This window comes from Lampris incognitus, chromosome 1, assembly GCF_029633865.1.
Source record: "Lampris incognitus isolate fLamInc1 chromosome 1, fLamInc1.hap2, whole genome shotgun sequence".
Lineage (NCBI taxonomy): Eukaryota > Metazoa > Chordata > Actinopteri > Lampriformes > Lampridae > Lampris > Lampris incognitus.
The window spans coordinates 132,602,157-132,621,441 of NC_079211.1; the positions used below are offsets into that span (position 1 = coordinate 132,602,157).

Here is a 19,285-nt window from a genome sequence, read left to right on the forward strand (position 1 = left end):
TCGCTCGGTAAACAGGCGGAATCGACCGGTGCCCGCTGGCCGACGAGGGTTTTTTTTCGGGGAAGGATATTTCAAAAAGACGAGCTTTTTTTTCCTTTTTTTTTATGTGACAGCGGATCATGGATTGGGTGGTGGAAAACAACGGGCAGCGACATGGTTCCCCTGCGCTGTCTGCGGCATGCAGCTAGGTTACGGCCGTGCATTTGCGTTATGCCGATGCAACAAAGTTGAAAGCCAAGTGGGGCTGCACGAATTTCAACTGTTTCGGCGTTTTGCACCTGCTTAAACGGAGACCGCGTCGACGTGGTGTGTGTGTGGGTCGGCGACGAATTACGTGCGGATTCGCATCTCGCTCTCTCGCCTTGCACGGGATACTTGCAACATTTTTTTTTAAATTATTTTTTTGCTTTATTGTAGGAGATCCAGGAGGTTTATAGTCAAGGTCATTGGAGTGTTATTACCCTGTGTTATCCACACTCGGCCAGTCGTCTCTTTTAAAGCGTAGCCTACCACACTGTTAGAAGGTGTTATTTTTTGGGGGGGGGGGCAGATTACGTCAAGTGAGTGTAGAGTGATTCTTTTCTTCTTCTTCTTCTTCTCCTCCTGACATTGAAAACAACAACAACAGCGGTAGCATGGATGGGAAATTGAAGTCGAGTCGGAGATCCCGCTCCAAACGGGAGAGAATACGGAGACGGGAGGCTGGCGCTAAAGATGCCCGCAGTCCAAACCCCAATTCGTCTTGTTCCGATAGGGAGCAAAGTCCTGGGAGGGATGCCGCCTCCCTGCACGGTAAAAAGGCTCCACACTCCACAGCCGCTGCCAGATCCTCCCGTCCCCCTCGTCGGAAGAGACGAGAATCCAGCTCCCAGGAAGAGGATATCATTGATGGATTTGCTATTACCAGCTTCATAAGCCTGGACTGTCTGGAGGTAAGGAGCTCACTCATTATGCATGCTGTGCAGGCAGCTCTGGTTTGATTAATATATAAGTTGGAGGAGGCAATTGTTTGATGAGATGCTTTCCATTGCTTCTTTGTGGGTAAACCAAACAGGTGCTGCGTGTTTGTTGCTTTGACGCCGGGCTTCCTTTAATTATGGCCTCTGATTTTTGCGGTTTCTCTTTCATTTGCCACGACTTGCCACGACAGCCCTGATATCTTCATTCTTTGATGCGAGTCTATTGCATCAGTCATCTTCAGTTAAGCTGTACCACATGCAGGCTTACACTCAGTTAAAAAGCATGTGTATCTGTGACATCCTGTCAACTTTTTTTATATCTCTTTATAATCCGTATCATAAATAAAACTGGGTACTCTTTGGGATACTAGAACAACTGCCCGGTGAGAGTCCCATTTTCACCAGGGCAGACTGTCCTCTATTTCAGTGATACTGTGCAGCTGTAAAGAATACAGCAGTTCAGAAATAATGGTGCTTGTAATAAAAATTACTAGCTTTAATATCCACAGCTAATGGTGTAATATGTGGCCTCTGAGATTATTGTCTTGATCCATGGTGACAGGATTTAATAGTCCATGGATCAAACCAAGGAACACCCTATTTCCCTTAACCCCCCCCCAGGCAGCACCAATAAGCCATGAGTGATGCTGGCCTCATACCAAGTCAGTAGTCAATAATATTATTATCACAGTGTGTGCATTAGCAGTACACTACTGACATGGAAGTGTCTTGTCCTTTGGCTTATATGGATACAAAGGGTGAAAGGAGGGTTCATTCGCTTTGAGCTGCTCATCAGATTGCCCCCTCCCTCCCCATCTTTTAACAAGTTTGACCTGTCTGGGACAACACTGATTACATCTTCTTTTTTTTTGTTGCATCTAGCAAGGCCGAGACTCTTCACGGTGCTTAAAGTAGGGTGTGAAAGCAGATATGGATAAAAAAAGAGTCTGCTGCGTGTTTATGTGTATGTTTATTTACGCGTGTAATTGCACAAATACGCCTTTCCAAATGTGTGTGAACGCAAGTGTGCGTCCGTGCAGATGAATTTAGGTATGAAGGGCTAGTCGTAAGCGTAATGCTCTCTGATCATTTATACTATGTGAGTAAGCCTGGCCTTGACGCTGCATAGCGCCCACTGTACGCCCTTACAGCTGCTGACCATGGAAGACTTTGAGGTTGTTATAGCAACAAAGTACTCTTTATCGGCATCATCCTCCAGCATGACGCCGATAAAGAGTCTCAGCTACGGTCAACAAAACTCCATCCCCAACTGACATCCAGGGATACTCTCATACTCATACTCCTCCTGTCTGTGTCCCCGACCAAGGCAATGGAAAGAAGAACATTTTTAATGTTTGCTTTATTGGTCCCCGGGCGCTGCAGCTGCCCACTGCTCCTATACACTAGGATGGGTTACATGCAGACAACACATTTCGTTGTAACTTTACAATGGCAAAATAAAGTGGCTTTCTTTTCTCCTTGTTAGCCGGAACGTCGGCTGTGCTGGGTTTAATGTGCTGTAGAGCATTCATTTAAGTGTGGGGGTGTTATTTTTCAAGTCCATGTTTCTTTTTTCTTTTCTTTTTTTCACTCGGCAGCAACTAAATAAGGGTTTTTGGTGTACATCCACCTTTTGGGCTCCATCCTGGCTTTACTCCCAGGTGTCTCTATAAAAGGTTCGTTCTAAGGATACTTTATCATAATAGCGAACCTTTTAATCTTCACACCTGGACTTAACCTACTGCTGTACTTTAGGGGTAAGTTTGGTGAAATTGTACTCTGTTTTAGTATCACGCTCTCTTTAGCGGTGCTGCCAGACTTTATTGCTGTGGGGCTTCATAGGTACTAAATAAATACACAGGAAACAATGCACTCCACCTGGAAGCTGTGTTTCAAGGCCGAAGCAATGAGGCGTGTTGCAGCGCGATGTGAAGTGATACTCACAAACCAGCCACTTGTTGGTAATTGTTGTAATTTGCATGCAAAAGGCCTGTGGTTATTAAATGATGTTGATGGATATGGAACAATTAAGTGAAGGGTTGTGTGTAGTTACGCTGTTTGCGTTTTGCCCCTTGAGTTCCATGCACTGTGTGGTGAAAACCGTCAACATCCAACGCTCATTAATCTCAAGTTAAGTGACATTGATTGGACGCATGCCTTGTGATAGTATAATATGCCCGTTTTGATGTTCTTTCTAAATTGGCGTGACAGCTTTTATTGCAAGATTTAAGGCGTGCAAACTACAGTACTTGTAATGTATAGATAGCGGAACTGTCTTCTGTCTTTATCAGTCATTATTCAAGCTTTCACCTGACAATGCGCGCCTGAGTGGAGCTCATCGCCCCCAACGTCCGTGGTAATTGCTTATCAATTATCCAGAGGACACAGCAGCACTTAGCCAGAGAATAACGCTAACCTTTTGCATCGTGAGCCCACAGCGCTGCGCGTGGAGAGAGTGTTTGGTCTTCTTGACCCCCCTTGTAAGTGACTGATTGCCAATATGGCTGTTTTGTTTTCTGCTCGGTTCAGCCAGGATGCTGTCTCATTAGCACTCCGCTGCCCCTGTTCTCTTTCACACTTCAGTGACATCAATCTCCTGTGCTGCCGAGGTCCACTGAATTTGCCTGCTCAACATACCACAGTTTGTTCTTTCGTGTTTTTAAACCCTTTGTGGCCCTGCAAAGCACCTTGTGGGAGAGGAAAAAAGAAAGTTATGAAAAGTGCTGCAAAGAAAAGAGACTCGTCTTTACAGTGTTAAGTAAAAAATATATGGACTCTGTTGTGCAGTAGTTTACAGTTGTGGTGTAGAGTAGACATGAGGTGACTGGAGATGTAAGGGGTTAATTTCCATGCTTAAGGTTAACTTACAAAAAGTGTTTAAGGGAAGGAAGGTCTTCTTCGTTTACTTTCTAACCCAGATTTTTTTCGCCCGTGACTGTCCTACTCTGAAAGTCTCCCTTTGTGGATGGGTTTGCATGTACGAGAAACTCTTTTTTTTTTTTTTTAAACCAGCCCTGTTTATTCAAGTGAGCTCGAAACACACTCTTCTTTTTGTTGTTGAGATTCTAGCTTTGCACCACTCGGATCAAGCCTTCCTCGATGAATGAAGGTTTACGCCGTATGCCGTGATTCCTGCTCCCGTAACCTATTTCATTACAGCTGAAAGCACTTTGCAAGCAGTGGCCGCATTTGAATATAGTGTGTTTATTTACTTTGGATCTCCTCCTTTCTGCAGGGAAGCCGTTTACCTACATGTGCACGTCGACTGTGCAAGGTACCCTGCTTTGTCGCGCGCACCTCCTTGCGATTATAAAACGCGAGGGATGATTCAATAATCTTAATTCGGATGCAAGAACAGTCAGTCATTTGATGCTAATGGTGAAGTCATCACTGTTGTCAGGGGAAAGCCCTGTAACCTCACTGAACTGAATTGCATGCTTCGTAATGAAGTGAGAAAATCTAAAAAAACAAACAAAACAATATCCTTATGAAATAGTTTAAAATCTTATTTGGAAAACTAAAGATGGATGACTATCACCTTGAAAATAATATTGTGATGATAATATAATACCGTTTTTCTCAATTGCTGAAAAGTTGACATTTCAGAGATGCAAGGTTTTCAGCCGGCAGCACAAACGCAAAACAATTAGCCCATCTGACTTACCCTCTTCAGAAATCTCCCCGAGGGTATCAAACAAGTGAGCTGGTAATAAAATGCCGCAATTATCCATCTGTCACAATAGTAATAAGATGTTTGATTTGCTCTCCTTGCTCTGTGAGTGACGTCTGAGAGGCAAATCCCCTCTTGTTAATCCATAATCCTTATGTTCATCTGCTTTGACACGAATTTACAGATTTGTTTGGCGCTTTTCGTTCCGCAACACGAGTTTCAAAATTCACTCTAATGGGGATTTTGATTCAGTTGATTCAATGATATTACACAAAGTCCATGGCACGGAGCCACAAGGCCATATGTGTGGATTTCTGGGACAAAAATTAGTTTCATAAATAGACGCTCTCAATGAGATCCACTCTTTTTTTTTTTTTGATGCTTTCTTTTCTTTCTTGCTCTTTCTTTCCTTTCCTTCTCTCTCGTTTTCTCGTGTGTTTTCGGGGTCACACTGCTACACATGCATTACTGGATAGTTCTGTTTTTTTTGTTGTTTTTTTACAACCTGGGTCTTATTTTCATAGTTTTGGCCATTGTGAGTATACTTGATGACATAATTTCACCCTCTGGCTTCATTTTGGAGATTTTGGACATGGGACCAATGCTAGACTCGGCTCTACAATGTCCTCTTATGGGATAACTGAACACAAGCATCAGACATTATTCCAACAAGTCCAATTTAACCCAATTATCTAAACCACATATTTGGCAGTGAAAATGACAGTTTCGGTTAAAGATTATCCCTTGAAATGTCAGATATGATCAATGGTTGATTGCATTTCCGAGTTAGTTCCTGGTTCAACTCATAGGAATGACTGGCCTGTATTTACCACACACGTAGTAAGTAGTAAATGGTAAATGGACTGCATTTGTATAGCGCTTTTCTAGACTACCGACCACTCAAAGTGCTTTACAATGCATGCCTAATGTTCAGCCATTCACGCTGATGGTGGAGGCTGCCATGCAAGGTGCCAACCTGCTCTTCAGGAGCAGTTAGTGGGTTCAGCGTCTTGCTCAAGGACACTTCGATACGCTCTCTGCAGGAGCCGAGGATCGAACCAGCGACCTTCTGATTACTAGACGACCCGCTCTACCTCCTGAGCCACGCTGCCCCTAGTACCCATCGATACACTAACCATAGGCCAGGGTATTTGACAAGTCATAGATAATGGGGAATCATGTGCACAATCGAACTGAGACACTAGGGGGGTTTATTTGTTGTTGTTTGTTGAAAGTACAGGGTTAAGGCTTGTGTTGTGTTGCCCCGTGAGACGCCATTATAAAATTGTGTCTAATGGTGGTCCCATATCCAAAATCTCCACAGTGATGCTTGTGAATAAAATGTCATAACACAAAATCCACGCTGGCAAAAGCTATGAAAATAAATACCCAGATTGTAAAAGAAGCCCGGAATTGTCCCTTGATACTCATTGACATCTTGTCCCTAGTTATTTGGTGAACTTGGTTGACTTTGTTACTCCTTAACTTTCTCAAGCCAGATTCTCCACTCGGGTCCACAGATTTAAACTGACAACATTCCTATTACAAACTTACTCCTTTAAATTCAAAGCCACCGCCGATGCTGTTTAACGTCAGCGGTGACGTGTAAGGCCCCATAGCGTGTCAGTAAGAATTCAGGTTTTGTTAGGCTACCATGTAAAGTGAATGAACACATCTCACAACATATTATTTTTGTTGTCCTGATGTTCAAAGCTCTCGTTGTCAGCACTCGGCATCATTTCTCTGCTGTTAGCAGCTGTTAGTACAGCGAACCATTAGGGCTGCTGCTGTCAAATGAAGACAGTCATAGATGCTTTAATTGCCTAGGACGCAAGAGTAACAACAACCTGTCTTTGTAGCACAGCTGCGGAGACACTCGGTACAACACATTACTGGGAGAAACAAAGTCAAAGCCGGCTTCTACCTGGCATCTTTGTTCTACGGTGTGAGGCAACGCATTTACAGAGGGAGTTGCAAAAATCTTGCTTCGTGTTTTCTCCTCCCTCACCATGATTACACTGTGCATCATATGCTGCTGCTGACAAACAACTCCAGGTTTAATTAACAAGGCAGCCCCCCCCAGCCACCCCCCCCCCCCCGAGGCGCCATTGCTTATTGGCTGGTGCATCCCAGGGAGAGAGGTTTCTTAATGCCAATGGGATGTCCTCTGGCCCCAGATCTCTCCAACTGTCACAGGCCGGGGCCAACAGTGTGGCTAATACCTACGCATGCACACACACACACACACACATACACACACCCACACGCACATTCATTCTCTGTCTCCTTTTCTTCCTCTCTCAGACACACTCTCTCACATACTCACACTCAATTTCATGCTTGTACTGTACCGTGCACGGATTTGCGTTCACACGCTGACACGTGCACACGCATATTTACACACATACAGGCTTGAATCTCCACAGTGCAGCTGTCCAAGCTATTGACTAATGACCTAAATATATCCACCCAAGAGAGGGGCTGCAACTGTCTGACTGGAAGTGTGTCAGCTTGAATCTGAGAAGCAGCGAATCACCAGACATACTCCGACAGAAAATAATTACAGTACCGCACCAACAAAGTATTTCTCCTTTCATTTTACGTTGTAGTCATCCAGCTGATGCTCTTCTGCTACGTGTCTGCAAATGAGTGCAGTATTGTGAATAAGCTTAAAACTATTCAGCAAGCTCAAAATCAACCAGCAGTAAGGACGGAGTAGAAGCTTCAAAGCCGTACAGGCCAACACTATAGACATTACATGCAACACTAGAGATATTACATGCAACACTATAGATATTACATGCAACAGTCCCTACTGATGCAAAACTTTAACATCTCATGCCAGGTAAAGTAATTGGAGCATGCAGTGAAATATTTTCCATCCATTATCTATACCTGCTTCGTCCACGTCAGGGTCGAGGGGAGTGACAATTTTTTTTAATCTTAAATCTCTAGATTTCCAACAATACAAGGAAACTGTAGTCCAAACGTCAAGCAACAACAGACAGTACGAGGAGTGTGAGGGTCAAAGACACATTGTATAGACAATGGAAAAGTCATCATTATGGAAATGAAGGCTTTTCACAGAACAGCAGTGACTGGTAGAGCAGGGCAGTAATTCAGTATTATTGTTTATCATGTTTCAGTGGCATTGTAATGGGATGGAAATTGATGATATACATTGTAGGTGTCTAAATTAGTGGTAACAGGAATCTATTCCTTAAAATCCATTATCCAAACCACTTATACTTACTCAGGGTTGTGGGGATACTGGAGCCTATCCCTGTAGTTATTGAGCGGCAGGCGGGGAGACACCCTGGACAGGCCGCCAGACCATCACAGGGCCGAGACACACACCAACACACACATTCACACCTAGGGGCAAATTAGTAGGGCCAGTTCACCTGACCTACATGTCTTTGGACTGAGGGAGGAAACTGGAGCACCCGGAGGAAACCCACGCAGACACGAGAGAACATGCAAACTCCACACAGAGGACAACCCCCAAGGTTGGCCTACCCCGGGGCTCGAACCCAGGACCTTCTTGCTGTGAGGCAAGTACGCTAACCACTGCGCCACTGTGCCACCCCTATTCCTTAAAATTTCAAACAAAATGAGGTCTGAAATATTTGAGACCTTTTTATTTAAACTACTTTTGGTTTGATATTAATACTGATGAACCTCATTTGGCTTGTTAAACAAGGCATTTTTGCAGCTATTGTGTAGATTTCCTTATGATTATCATTATACGGTATTTCACATATTGCCCAACTCACTCTTTTGAAGGAAAGGACAAGACATTAGTTGGTGATAGCCAGTTATATTCCGTTTTTCAACGAGATGTCATTTGTCAGTATTTTTTTGATGAGTTATGATTGTTTCATCTGACTATATAAGGCTGCGCTCACACATGCACGAATACAGGCGACTGTCCATCGCCTGCCAAGGTGAAATTCATATCTTGTTGTGCTGAATGTGGGCAGTGCAGGATGTGACACACGTGGAAATCAGTTTGCTGGTTTGTAGTGTGTTTGAGCAGTTGTGGTTGTCGTTCATATATGAGCGGTTGTTGATTTTGTGACAGGAAAATGTACACTGAAGTCCAGAGAAAGACAAATATGTGTTTTCACTCAGTTGTCTCACTTGTACCTGTTGTCATATTTTCATGGACAAATACGGAGTAAGAACATTGGTGTAGAAGTTCTATTTGTATACCGCAAAATATGAATTGATGGAGTCTTGATGCATGCTCAATAATCCAGGTAAGGAAATTACAAAAGGTTGAATCAGTTCATCTGGACACAACAGTTATTGGGAGAAACATTTCATCACTCATCTAAGTGACTTCTTCAGTTTCAACTGACTGCAGGTATCCCTGGGGATATTATTAAACAATACAGTGGCATAATGACCGAAGCCAACAGTTGGCTTCATATGCAAATTGGCGTGATCATTAACTAGAGTTTCAATGGACATGTGTACTATTCACAGAGGAATGGGGGAATAGTTACAAAACATGCTGCGCCAGAAATTGGTCCACCCCAAGGATCGGGTCCCCCGGCACAAACAGAGCAATATAGTGTACACTGTTAAGTGCCAGGAGGATTGCTGTGACTTGTACATTGAGGAAACCAAACAGATGCTGGCCAAGAGGATGACACAACACAGGAGGGCTAACACGTCAGACCAGGACTCTGCAGTCTACACCCATCTACAGGCCAGTGGCCACTCTTTCACGGATGAGGATGTGCACATCCTTGATAGGGAGGAATACTGGTTTGAATGGGGAGTCAGATAGGCCGTCTATGTGAAGCGGGAATGACCATCCCTGAACCAAGAGTACATCTGTCACCATCTTACACTGCTGTGATTGCAACCAGAAAAAAAAGAAGAAAGCCAATTTATTTTTGTCATTGTACAGTTGTTTTGCGTACAGAGAAATTTGTCTTCTGCATTTAACCCATTCTGTTGTATAGGAGCAGTGGGCAGCTCCAGTTCTTTTTTCCATTGCCTTGGTCAGGGGCACAGACAGGAGTATTAACCCTAACATGCATGTCTTTTTGATGGTGGGAGAAAACCGGAGTACCCAGAGGAAACCCACGCAGACATGAGGAGAACATGCAAACTCTACACAGAAAGGACCTGGGACGACCTGAGGTTCAATCCCAGGACCTTCTTGCTCTGAGGCAACAGTGCTAACCACTGTTAGCACTGCGAATAGTACACATGACTGTTGAAATTCTAGTTAATGGTCACGCCCATTTGCATATGAAACCAGTCGTTGGTTTGAGTCATTATGCAACTATATTATTTATAAGGTTGGGGATATACCCGCAGTCAGTTGAGAAGAAGTCACTTTGATGAGTGATGAAATGTTTTTCCCACTAAATGTTGTGTCCAGATGAACTGATTCACCTTTCTGTTATAAATTGATGTTATTTATAAATGTTCCATTTATTTATATTCGATGCCTGTCTCCCGACTCACTGACAGCCAGGCAGCACCTCTCTTGTGGAGTTTTCACAGGCAATGTCGTACAATGCCAGCTGGTTAGACGCAGCAACAAAGTCTTCTCCATCCTGGCTGGCTAAGAAAACTATAGCCAATTACATGTCTGTGAATGTTCTCATTCATTCAGGTCATGGTTATCCAAAGGAATTGAATGAAGTGCAGCTGGACTTGGTATATAGCCTTGAAGACGTTTCGCCTCTCATCCAAGAGGCTTCATCAGCTTGTGCCTTTCTGACTAGACCAAGCTAGTCTGACTGAAACTCAGATATATCTTAGTTTCATCACCAGCCAGACTAGCTTGGTCTAGTCAGAAAGGCACGAACTGATGAAGCCTCTTGGATGAGAGGTGAAACGTCTTCACGGCTATATACCAAGTCCAGTTGCACTTAATTCAATTCCTTTGGATATAGCCAATTACAGTCAAGTGGGGGTCAACCACATGCTTCTTTGCTATTGGTTGAGGCTGTGGATTCGCCGGTCAAAGTTCACCAAACTCAAGCGAAGCGAAGACGCAAATTTATTTCGCCACCAGAAGCAGATGTTTTATTCGCCCTTTCACTCGTATAGAATGGAAGGGAAGGGGAGGCGAATATTCACTAATGTTAATTTTGCACATGTGTGACCGTAGCCTAAACCGTCCATGAGCTACAACATCTCACTGTCCCCATATCTTTACTCTCAGTTCTAATCAACACAATGAATGGCCGGCTACAATGACGTAGCTACAGAAAACAATGCAACACAAAAAATGCATGCGGTCTTGCTTGTCATAGATATGTATCCATTTCCTGGATGTCTTTCTGAACCTCCTTTTGCGTTCCTGTCTGTGTTTTTATTGTTGCGAGCGACGGGATGTAATTATGCAGTGATTAAGATGATCTCTTCTGGCCTATGATGGATTAGGAGCTTTGCTAGCAAAAACAAATAAGTCTGTCACAGTGGTTTTCAACCTGTGGGTCGTGACCCACAAGGAGGGCAAGGTGGGTCGCATAATGTCCACAGCAAACTCACATTATTTGGAGACAGAGAAAGAAAAAGGCCACATTTATTTATTCTTTTTTTTATCAAATACCTATGTTTTTTGATACAAAAGGAAAGAAAGCATTTATTTTCATTTATTTTATTTTGAGTCCGTGCAAATAATGCTTAATGATTTAATTGGATGCCAAAATATCACTAAAATAATGTTTGTCAGCATGCCTTGTGTGTTTCATTAGATGATTAGTAGGCAATGATCAAAGACTAAAAAGGGGAACACAGTGTTGATGAACAATATAAAGAGGATTTTTAATTATCTTCTGACAGGTAATGAGGATTGATTGCTTATTTTACTGCACAAAATATTTGATGGGCCCCGTTCCCAAAAGTGATCTCCACAGGTGGGTCATGGCTCCGTTATGTTCCAACATTGCTTAATTAAGCATAATTAAGCAATGTTAACAAACATTTAGGGAAGTAAAAATGTGCATTCCAAACAGACTGGATAAGAACCTGATGTGTCATTCAGCTAAAGTTTTTCCCGACCCTGTAATTTAATTTTATGTATAATGCTGTACTTGGCAGTGGAAACTTGCTTGAATTGAATGACTAGCAATGAGGGCTGTGATGGATTTACAAAAAAAGAAAAAAGAAAAAGAATAATAAAACCTAAGTAGAGAGGGAGCTGGTAAGTGGCTCATTAAGTAATGGCTGTTTTCTTTTTCCCTCATTGACAGAAAGCACACAGAGAGAGCTCTGAAAAGCCGGCTCGCTCTAAAGCTCACGTCAACATTGCTCAAGTGAATCCCTTCTCAATACTTATTTGTGTTTGAGCGTAGCAATCACTTTTCTGGCCTCTTAAACCTGTTCAGCACGTTTTAACATGCTGGCTGATATTGTGGAGTTGGAACAGTTGGAAGAAGTCCACACAGATCATTTTAGCTGTGCTCCAAACAACCCGGCTGAATACTTCAGAGTACTTGCAGTCGTAGTATGTCGTGGTCGCAAGGCCGTATCGCTCTCACATCAAGAATATAGTGATTCTGTATGCTGGCTCCAAGTGAAATAGATTACTGGATAGATAAATAAATAAAGGGGAACTACCCTAATGTGTCATTACCGGTATGAGTCATTACATAATGTATTAAAGAATATACAATTCTCAGCCACCTCTTATAATGTGGTCATGAGTTTGAAGGAGGGGGATGTTGTCAAGGCCGTGACTCATGCAGTGGTGACATTGTGTGGCGTTGCCGTGCGTGTTTTCTTTAAAAAGCACTCTCGGTGTGAAAGCAATTAATGTTAACAGTTGTCGGCATGCTCGTCTGCTAGCGACACTAGCTACCAACACCAGCTCTGAGGGGAATAATCTTTATGGGCCAAGTGACGCTGACAATAATTGCTTGGCACTCGACTCCCGCGGTCTGAAACGAGATATGATTCTTGCCATGTCCTCGAGAGACCCCCTGGCCCCCCCTATCTCTGTGTGTGTATTATTCCATTTATCACAGCCGATTGATTGTTTGCATTAGTTAGTTGGTTTAATTCACAACACGCACTCAGATTAAAAAAAAAAGGCATGTGAAGAGGAGAGAAGTGAGACTTTGTTCATCTTACGGCTACACACTAGAACACACACACACACACACACACACACACACACACACATGGAGGGAGTGGTGGGTGAAGAAATGTTCCCTCTGCATTTTCCCATCCTGCTGTCCTTCCTCCAGGGGCAGCCAGGAGCAGTGGGCAGCCCTTTCCTTCAGCACCTGGGGACCAGTTCCAGGTGGACATTCATGTTGTGGTCAGGGACAGGCCAGGAGAGCGTCCTGCATGTTTTTATTGGGGCTCTTTCTGATGTTGGGGGAAACCTATGGGAGCATGGGGAGAACATGCAAACTCCACACAGAAAGGCCACTAGTGTTGTATTTGGTGATTAAAGTATTGGATTTGCTTAAAAATGCTATGTTGGGTGTCCGGGTAGCGTAGTGGTCTATTCTGTTGCCTAACAACACGGGGATCGCTGGTTCGAATCCCCATGTTACCTCCGGCTTGGTTGGGCGTCCGTGCAGACACAATTGGCTGTGTCTGTGTGTGGGTAGCCGGATGTGGGTATGTGTCCTGGTCACTGCACTAGCGCCTCCTCTGGTCAGTCGGGGCACCTGTTCGGCGGGGAGGGGGAACTGTGGGGAACAACGTGATCCTCCCACGCGCTACGTCTCCTTCACAAAACTTGTCCTTGTCAGGTGAAAAGAAGCGGGTGGCGACTCCACATGTATCAGAGGAGGCATGTGGTAGTCTGCAGCCCTCCCCGGATCGGCAGAGGGGTTGGAGCAATGACCGGGATGGCTTGGAGAAAAATGGGGGTGGAGGGGTGCTATTTCAAGTGGTATGTTAAGTAACTGCTAAGTGATTTAATTTATTAATATGTGCTCAAGCATCTAGAATATACTTAACAAAGTTCCTTGGAACCACTTAACACAACATTTTTAAGTGAATCCGACATTTCATTTTTGTAGTTCAACCAGTAGAAATGAAACTGTTCTCATCATTCTTATTGCCCCTGGATTTCAGAGTTCAGGGATGTCATTAAGCCAGAGACGACATTAAGGACAGCGACCTCTTCTCTGCTGCAGCAGGTTAAATGTGAACTAACCTTTGTGTGTGTTTGGATGGGCATGCCTACGTGCACGTACGTCTATATATGTGTGTGTCCGCACATGCATACGCCCGCGCATTATCGCATCTACAGTTGTGTTTGTTTGTGCGCAAATGTGAACAAGAGTGAATCAGAAACTCAGTGTATTATGTGATGGCTTTGGCAGTCATACAATAGCCGAGATAATAGAGCTTAGATAAGAGCGGGGTTATGCAATGAGGAATCTTTCTCCTTCTCTCTGCCACTTCTCTTCCATTCACTGTCTGGCTGACATTTGCATGTCAGCTCAAGAAAAATCCCGCCGCACTACAATATGCCATTGAAATAAGGCTTTTCACCCACCCTCGGGCTTCCCTCGGAAGATCGGTATTAAATCAGTTACTTTGATCGCCAAGTGCAAAAAACGTGGAGGAATTTGTCCCGGTAACGCTTGTGAAGACTCATTGATTACATTCAGACCATTCTCATTTTCACAGCACATCCTGACAAGTATGCTATAACAACCACATTTCCTACAAAATGCAGATTTTTTTTTAATGCAGGGCAAAAAGATTACACCTACTGCTCTTCACACATTTCACGTGCACTTTCAGATCCAGGGTGACTCTGGAGTTGAATGGTTTATGCAAAAAAAATCTTTAAAAGTGACTTTAAAGACCATAAAACCGTTTGAGTAGGATTTATTTTGACAAGCAAATGTTATGACAGTTTTATGAAGTACTCCTTGCTGTACAAGATGTTATCAGTCTTTAACAGGTTCTGGTGGTAGGCTGCTCTGACAGCACTTATTTAATGGATGTTGAAAATGTCCATAAAAGTAGGTGGTGTGGCTTTGGTTCACCAGCGTGAAAATGGAGCATGTGATAATGGAAATGATAGGGGAGCCATAATGAGATGTGTTATGCCACCAGTGTACTGTAACCTGTGACGTGGAAGGAAAGATAGTACTCTGTCATACCCCCCCCCCCACACACACAGGGATTTAGGTGATAGAGCTGTAAGGAAGTAGCGTCAGACTTCTCTCCTCTCTCTCTCTCTCTGTCCTCTGTCTTCTCTCGCTGTCGCCATTTGCCCCATTTCTTATTTATGGTTGGCACGCTTAGTGACAGACTGCTTGTTTTCTTGCAGGTTTGGATTGTTTACCCATAGATCATAGGCAGAAAAATTCATCCCCGCTTCTCCTGCAAACAGGCCACACAGCTCATTTCAGAGAGGCCACTTTGTCAGTGCATCTAAAAGGGGAACGCACACAGAAAGACATTGGGAGCCAGCAGGGCTTCACTCAAGGCATGGAATGAGATCAAAATTTGCACATGCACACAGACACACAGACACACAGACACACAGACACACACACACACACACACACACACGCACACAAACACGTGCACAGACCGAGCACAAGGCTAGTTGTTGAGTCAATAAAGAAAACGGACAGCGTGTGAGAGTGAGAGAACATAAACAATAGTCTACCGCGCTACTGTTTGCATTCCACCTCTCCTCGACTCTGAACACAGCAGCTGCCTCGGCCGCGCGGGGCTAAAAGATAGCAAGCTCGGCTTTACTCCCCGTTCATCTGGTTTGCGTTAACCTGGTCGAACTGTCAGGATATGCAGCAAATAGAATAATTACACAGCACTGGGGCCATGTGTTGATATATTTTTTTTTCTCTTCACTAAATTAAAACACATTTCATGCAGTAGAATAGACTGTTTTTAATAGGATCAGCCCATGCTCAATTTATTTTCCTCTGTTCCCCTTCACATAATTAAAAAGAAAGTTTTGAGTTTTCTCGCATCAGAATTGAAGTAGCCAACATTTCGAACCCTCTCAGAAAGTGGTGGTGGGAGGGTGGCCTAGAGCTTATATAGAATGCCCCCCCCTTTTTCTCCCCAGTTGTACTTGGCCAATTACCCCAGTCTTCCGAGCTGTCCCGGTTGCTGCTCCACCCCCTCTGCTGATCTGGGGAGGGCTGCAGACTACCACATGCCTCCTCCGATACATGTGGAGTCACCAGCCACTTCTTTTCACCTGACAGTGAGGAGTTTCGCCAGGGGGACGTAACGCGTGGGAGGATCACACAGCTATTCCCCCCAGTCCCCCCCCCCCAACAGGTTCTCCGACCGACTAGAGGAGGCGCTAGTGCAGCGACCAGGACACACACCCACATCCAGCTTCCCACTCGCAGACATGGTCAGTTGTGTTTGTAGGGATGCCCAGCCAAGCTGGAGGTAACACGGGGAGTCGAACCAGCAATCCCCGTGTTGGTAGGCAACGGAATAGACTGCCACGCTACCCGGACAATACAGAATGCTTTTTAACGTGGTGACCTCTGTGCAAGTCCTGCTTTGGCAAACATTTGCCCTGCTGAAGAAACCCTGAGAAGGTTGCTGTACCCCTACCTGCTCCAGGGGTGGCGCTCTGTGGCTTACCCTGACCTTTGACCTCCCCTTGGAGGTGGGTGGGGGCAAGCATAGCGATTCGTGGTGATCGCTGTAATACTTTTAACAGTGCTAAGCACAGCATCAAGCTCACGATACCATTTAGCTTCCACTTCACAGAAGGTAGAGGCCAAACCAAGCTACCTGCGACAGTGTCTGCCTGTCACAGTTCATGAGTAATCAGTTAACTTGATTATAAAAAAAAATCCTGCATTACAATTTAAAGCGTCACAGTGTTGTTTGTTATGCAGGACAGTGAAGCACTCAGATGATCACTTCTGCTGCACAGAAATGATGCAGTGGATAATTTGAGTTAAGACCAATAGAGGAAGGAAAAGAAGAACAACATGAAGAGGCAGCAGCACTCAGAAGCCAGAAAAATGCAACGGAAATGCCCAAAGTGTGGGGCAATTTTCAACAGAAAGCATCCTGCCTGCAAATCTGTAATTTTATTTGATTGGAGCCTTTCAAGGTCACCTAACATCAAAAGAATAATAAACGTCCCCGCAATAAAACAGGGATAAATTTGAGCATATTACAAAATTGCATTTTACATTACACTGTTGCTCTTAAATAAAAAAGTACTTTTTCTTATCCACTTAGGTTGATTAAGCTTCAGAATAATAGATCAATTATTTGATTACCAACATAGTCATCAATCTGTGGTTGCTCATTTATCGGTAGCTACACCTCAAACCCATCTCCCCCCCCCCGCCCCCCCAACACAGAGCCACCAAAACCAAATAAGGTCTTGGATGTTAGATCCCGATTCCTTGCAGACACTGGGTTACCAGGCGCTAATGAGACACTTTGTGCGAATGAACACATCCTTCTCTTCCAGACGTGGGTCATGCTGACTCCCCAAGTCTCACCTTCAATTGATTCTCTAAATGAGCTGCGGGTGTGAAGTGAACCCTGACAGAGAGACATGGGCAGAGAGAGAGAGAGAGAGAGAGAGAGAGAGAGAGAGAGAGAGAGAGAGAGAGAGAGAGAGAGAGAGAGAGAGAGAGAGAGAGAGAGAGGAGAGAGAGAGAGAGAGAGAGAGAGAGAGAGAGAGAGAGAGAGAGAGAGAGAGAGAGAGAGAGAGAGAGAGAGAGAGAGAGAGAGAGAGAGAGAGAGAGAGAGAGAGAGAGAGAGAGACGAGTGAGAGAGAGAGAGAGAGAGAGAGAGAGAGAGAGAGAGAGAGAGAGAGAGAGAGAGAGAGAAGAGAGAGAGAGAGAGAGGAGAGAGAGAGAGAGGAGAGAGAGAGAGAGAGAGAGAGCACATTGGAGAGCCAGAGAGAATACGATAAGTGTAAGAGAGCGAGCGAGCGAGAGAGAGGCCCTCGTATTCCAGTTTCCTGCCTAATTGCTTCCTGGCAGCAGAGGTATGCTTGTGCTCAGTACATAAATCCCCCTATTTTCATTTATCTGCTCCAGGTGTTGATGAAACAATTCCCCTGCTGGATAATTATATTTCCCCTTCCCACTTGCCAAGAAGCTGAGAGGGGGAAGAGACAGATAGAGAAAAGGATGGAAGGGAGAGACGGACCCCCCCCCCACCACACACACACACACACACATACAGATCTGCATGTGTCTGAATGACTCTCCAGAATTTCAGTTTGCACAATAGTACAATGGGAGGGAAAGAGGGCAGAAGAGGACAGAAAGAAGCCACACACAAAGACATGCAAGTGCGGGGTCGGGTGGCGGGGGGGGACAGTTTTGTGTGTGTGTGAGTGTGTGTGTGTGTGTGTGTGTGTGTGTGTGTGAGGGGGGGCGTGCATGTTTAGCATGTGGGACATGTGGGCATCCTGGGATTGTTCCAGCACTGTGGTGCAATGGCACAGTGGTGTCATCCAGAGCAGGGGCAGGCAGGCAGTCAGCCAGTCAGTCAGCTGGTTTGTCAGCCTGCTGCAAGTGAGCTCATCAGTCGGTTAGCGTGCTAGTCAGTAGGGATGCACCGATATCACTTTTTCACTGACAATACCTATTCTGAGTATGAATCTTTTAAATATTGTCCGATACTGAGAACCAATTTGAGCCATTACTTTTGCCAAATAGTGCAGACTTAGACTGTTAGTTTGGGGTCAATTGACAAAATAACTGAGATAGAATCAGTTTATTCTACCCACCATAATCAAAATATGGGTGTCCATGTGCTAAAAAGGCAGTAAATTATGCTATTTTGCTTCTATTTAGGGCATGTTACTCATGGCTTTTCGTCTTGGGTAAAATGTCTGATGCCAACACTTCATTCATTGGTATCTGCCTGATATCTGATACAAGTGTCGGTATCGGTGCAGCCTTACTAGCCAGTTAATCCCAGTCAGTCAGTCAGTCAGTCGGTCTGCCAGCTAGCTGTGCAGTCAGTTATTCAGTGGGTAAAGCCAGACAGCTCGAGCATGTGTGTTTGTGGAGGATGACAGTGAGTGACAGCATTGTCATGTGTCCTCACATCTTGAGCTGTAAATAGACCAGAGTGACACACAACCCGGAAACGGGCGAACCCAGCTGAGCCGAGCGATGGTTCAGCATTAGAGTGCATCGGTGCAGACAGTCGTCAGCACATTTCTATCCAGCTCCGCTTGTTTACACATAGATATTTTATCCACAGTATAATTTGATATAATTACATCTTTTTTCTGAAACGGAAACGACTCCTTTTTAAAATGTCTCATTTGAGAAGATTCAATTCGGAAGGAGGTGTACTGTTTAAAAGATAACAGGTACATCCACACAAGTGAGGAATTTTTCTAATATTTCATAGGATGGAGTATGGCTGGGTAATGATGAAGTTATATTGTTAGCTGTCTTTCAGTGACTTTGTATCAGGATGAAATTCGAATACTGTCTTATCGTGATACACAATTTTGTTGTCTAAATTAATTATAACAAGACTGTATTACCTCAAATTTATCACAAAATGAGGTCTGACATATTTGAATGAGCATTATTTGAAATCTAGTTCTAGTTTGATATAATACTTCATGATATAATACATGATATAGTACATCATCAAACATATTCAATGCAATGAGCTTTCGTTAGATCCTTAAATATGGCAATTGGTGTAAAATTCC

At 44.1% G+C, this 19,285-nt stretch overlaps 1 protein-coding gene across 1 annotated transcript in view; it reads left to right on the top strand.

Moving 5' to 3' along the window:
* The first annotated feature begins 379 nt into the window (after window positions 1-379).
* The window catches only part of LOC130112456 (fibrosin-1-like protein), a 128,661-nt gene continuing 109,755 nt past the window's right edge, over window positions 380-19,285 (top strand). Inside the window, exon 1 of the mRNA XM_056279807.1 lies at window positions 380-932. Within this exon, the coding sequence (XP_056135782.1) occupies window positions 636-932 (297 nt within the window). The 5' untranslated portion in view covers window positions 380-635. The remainder of the gene's footprint in view (window positions 933-19,285) is intronic.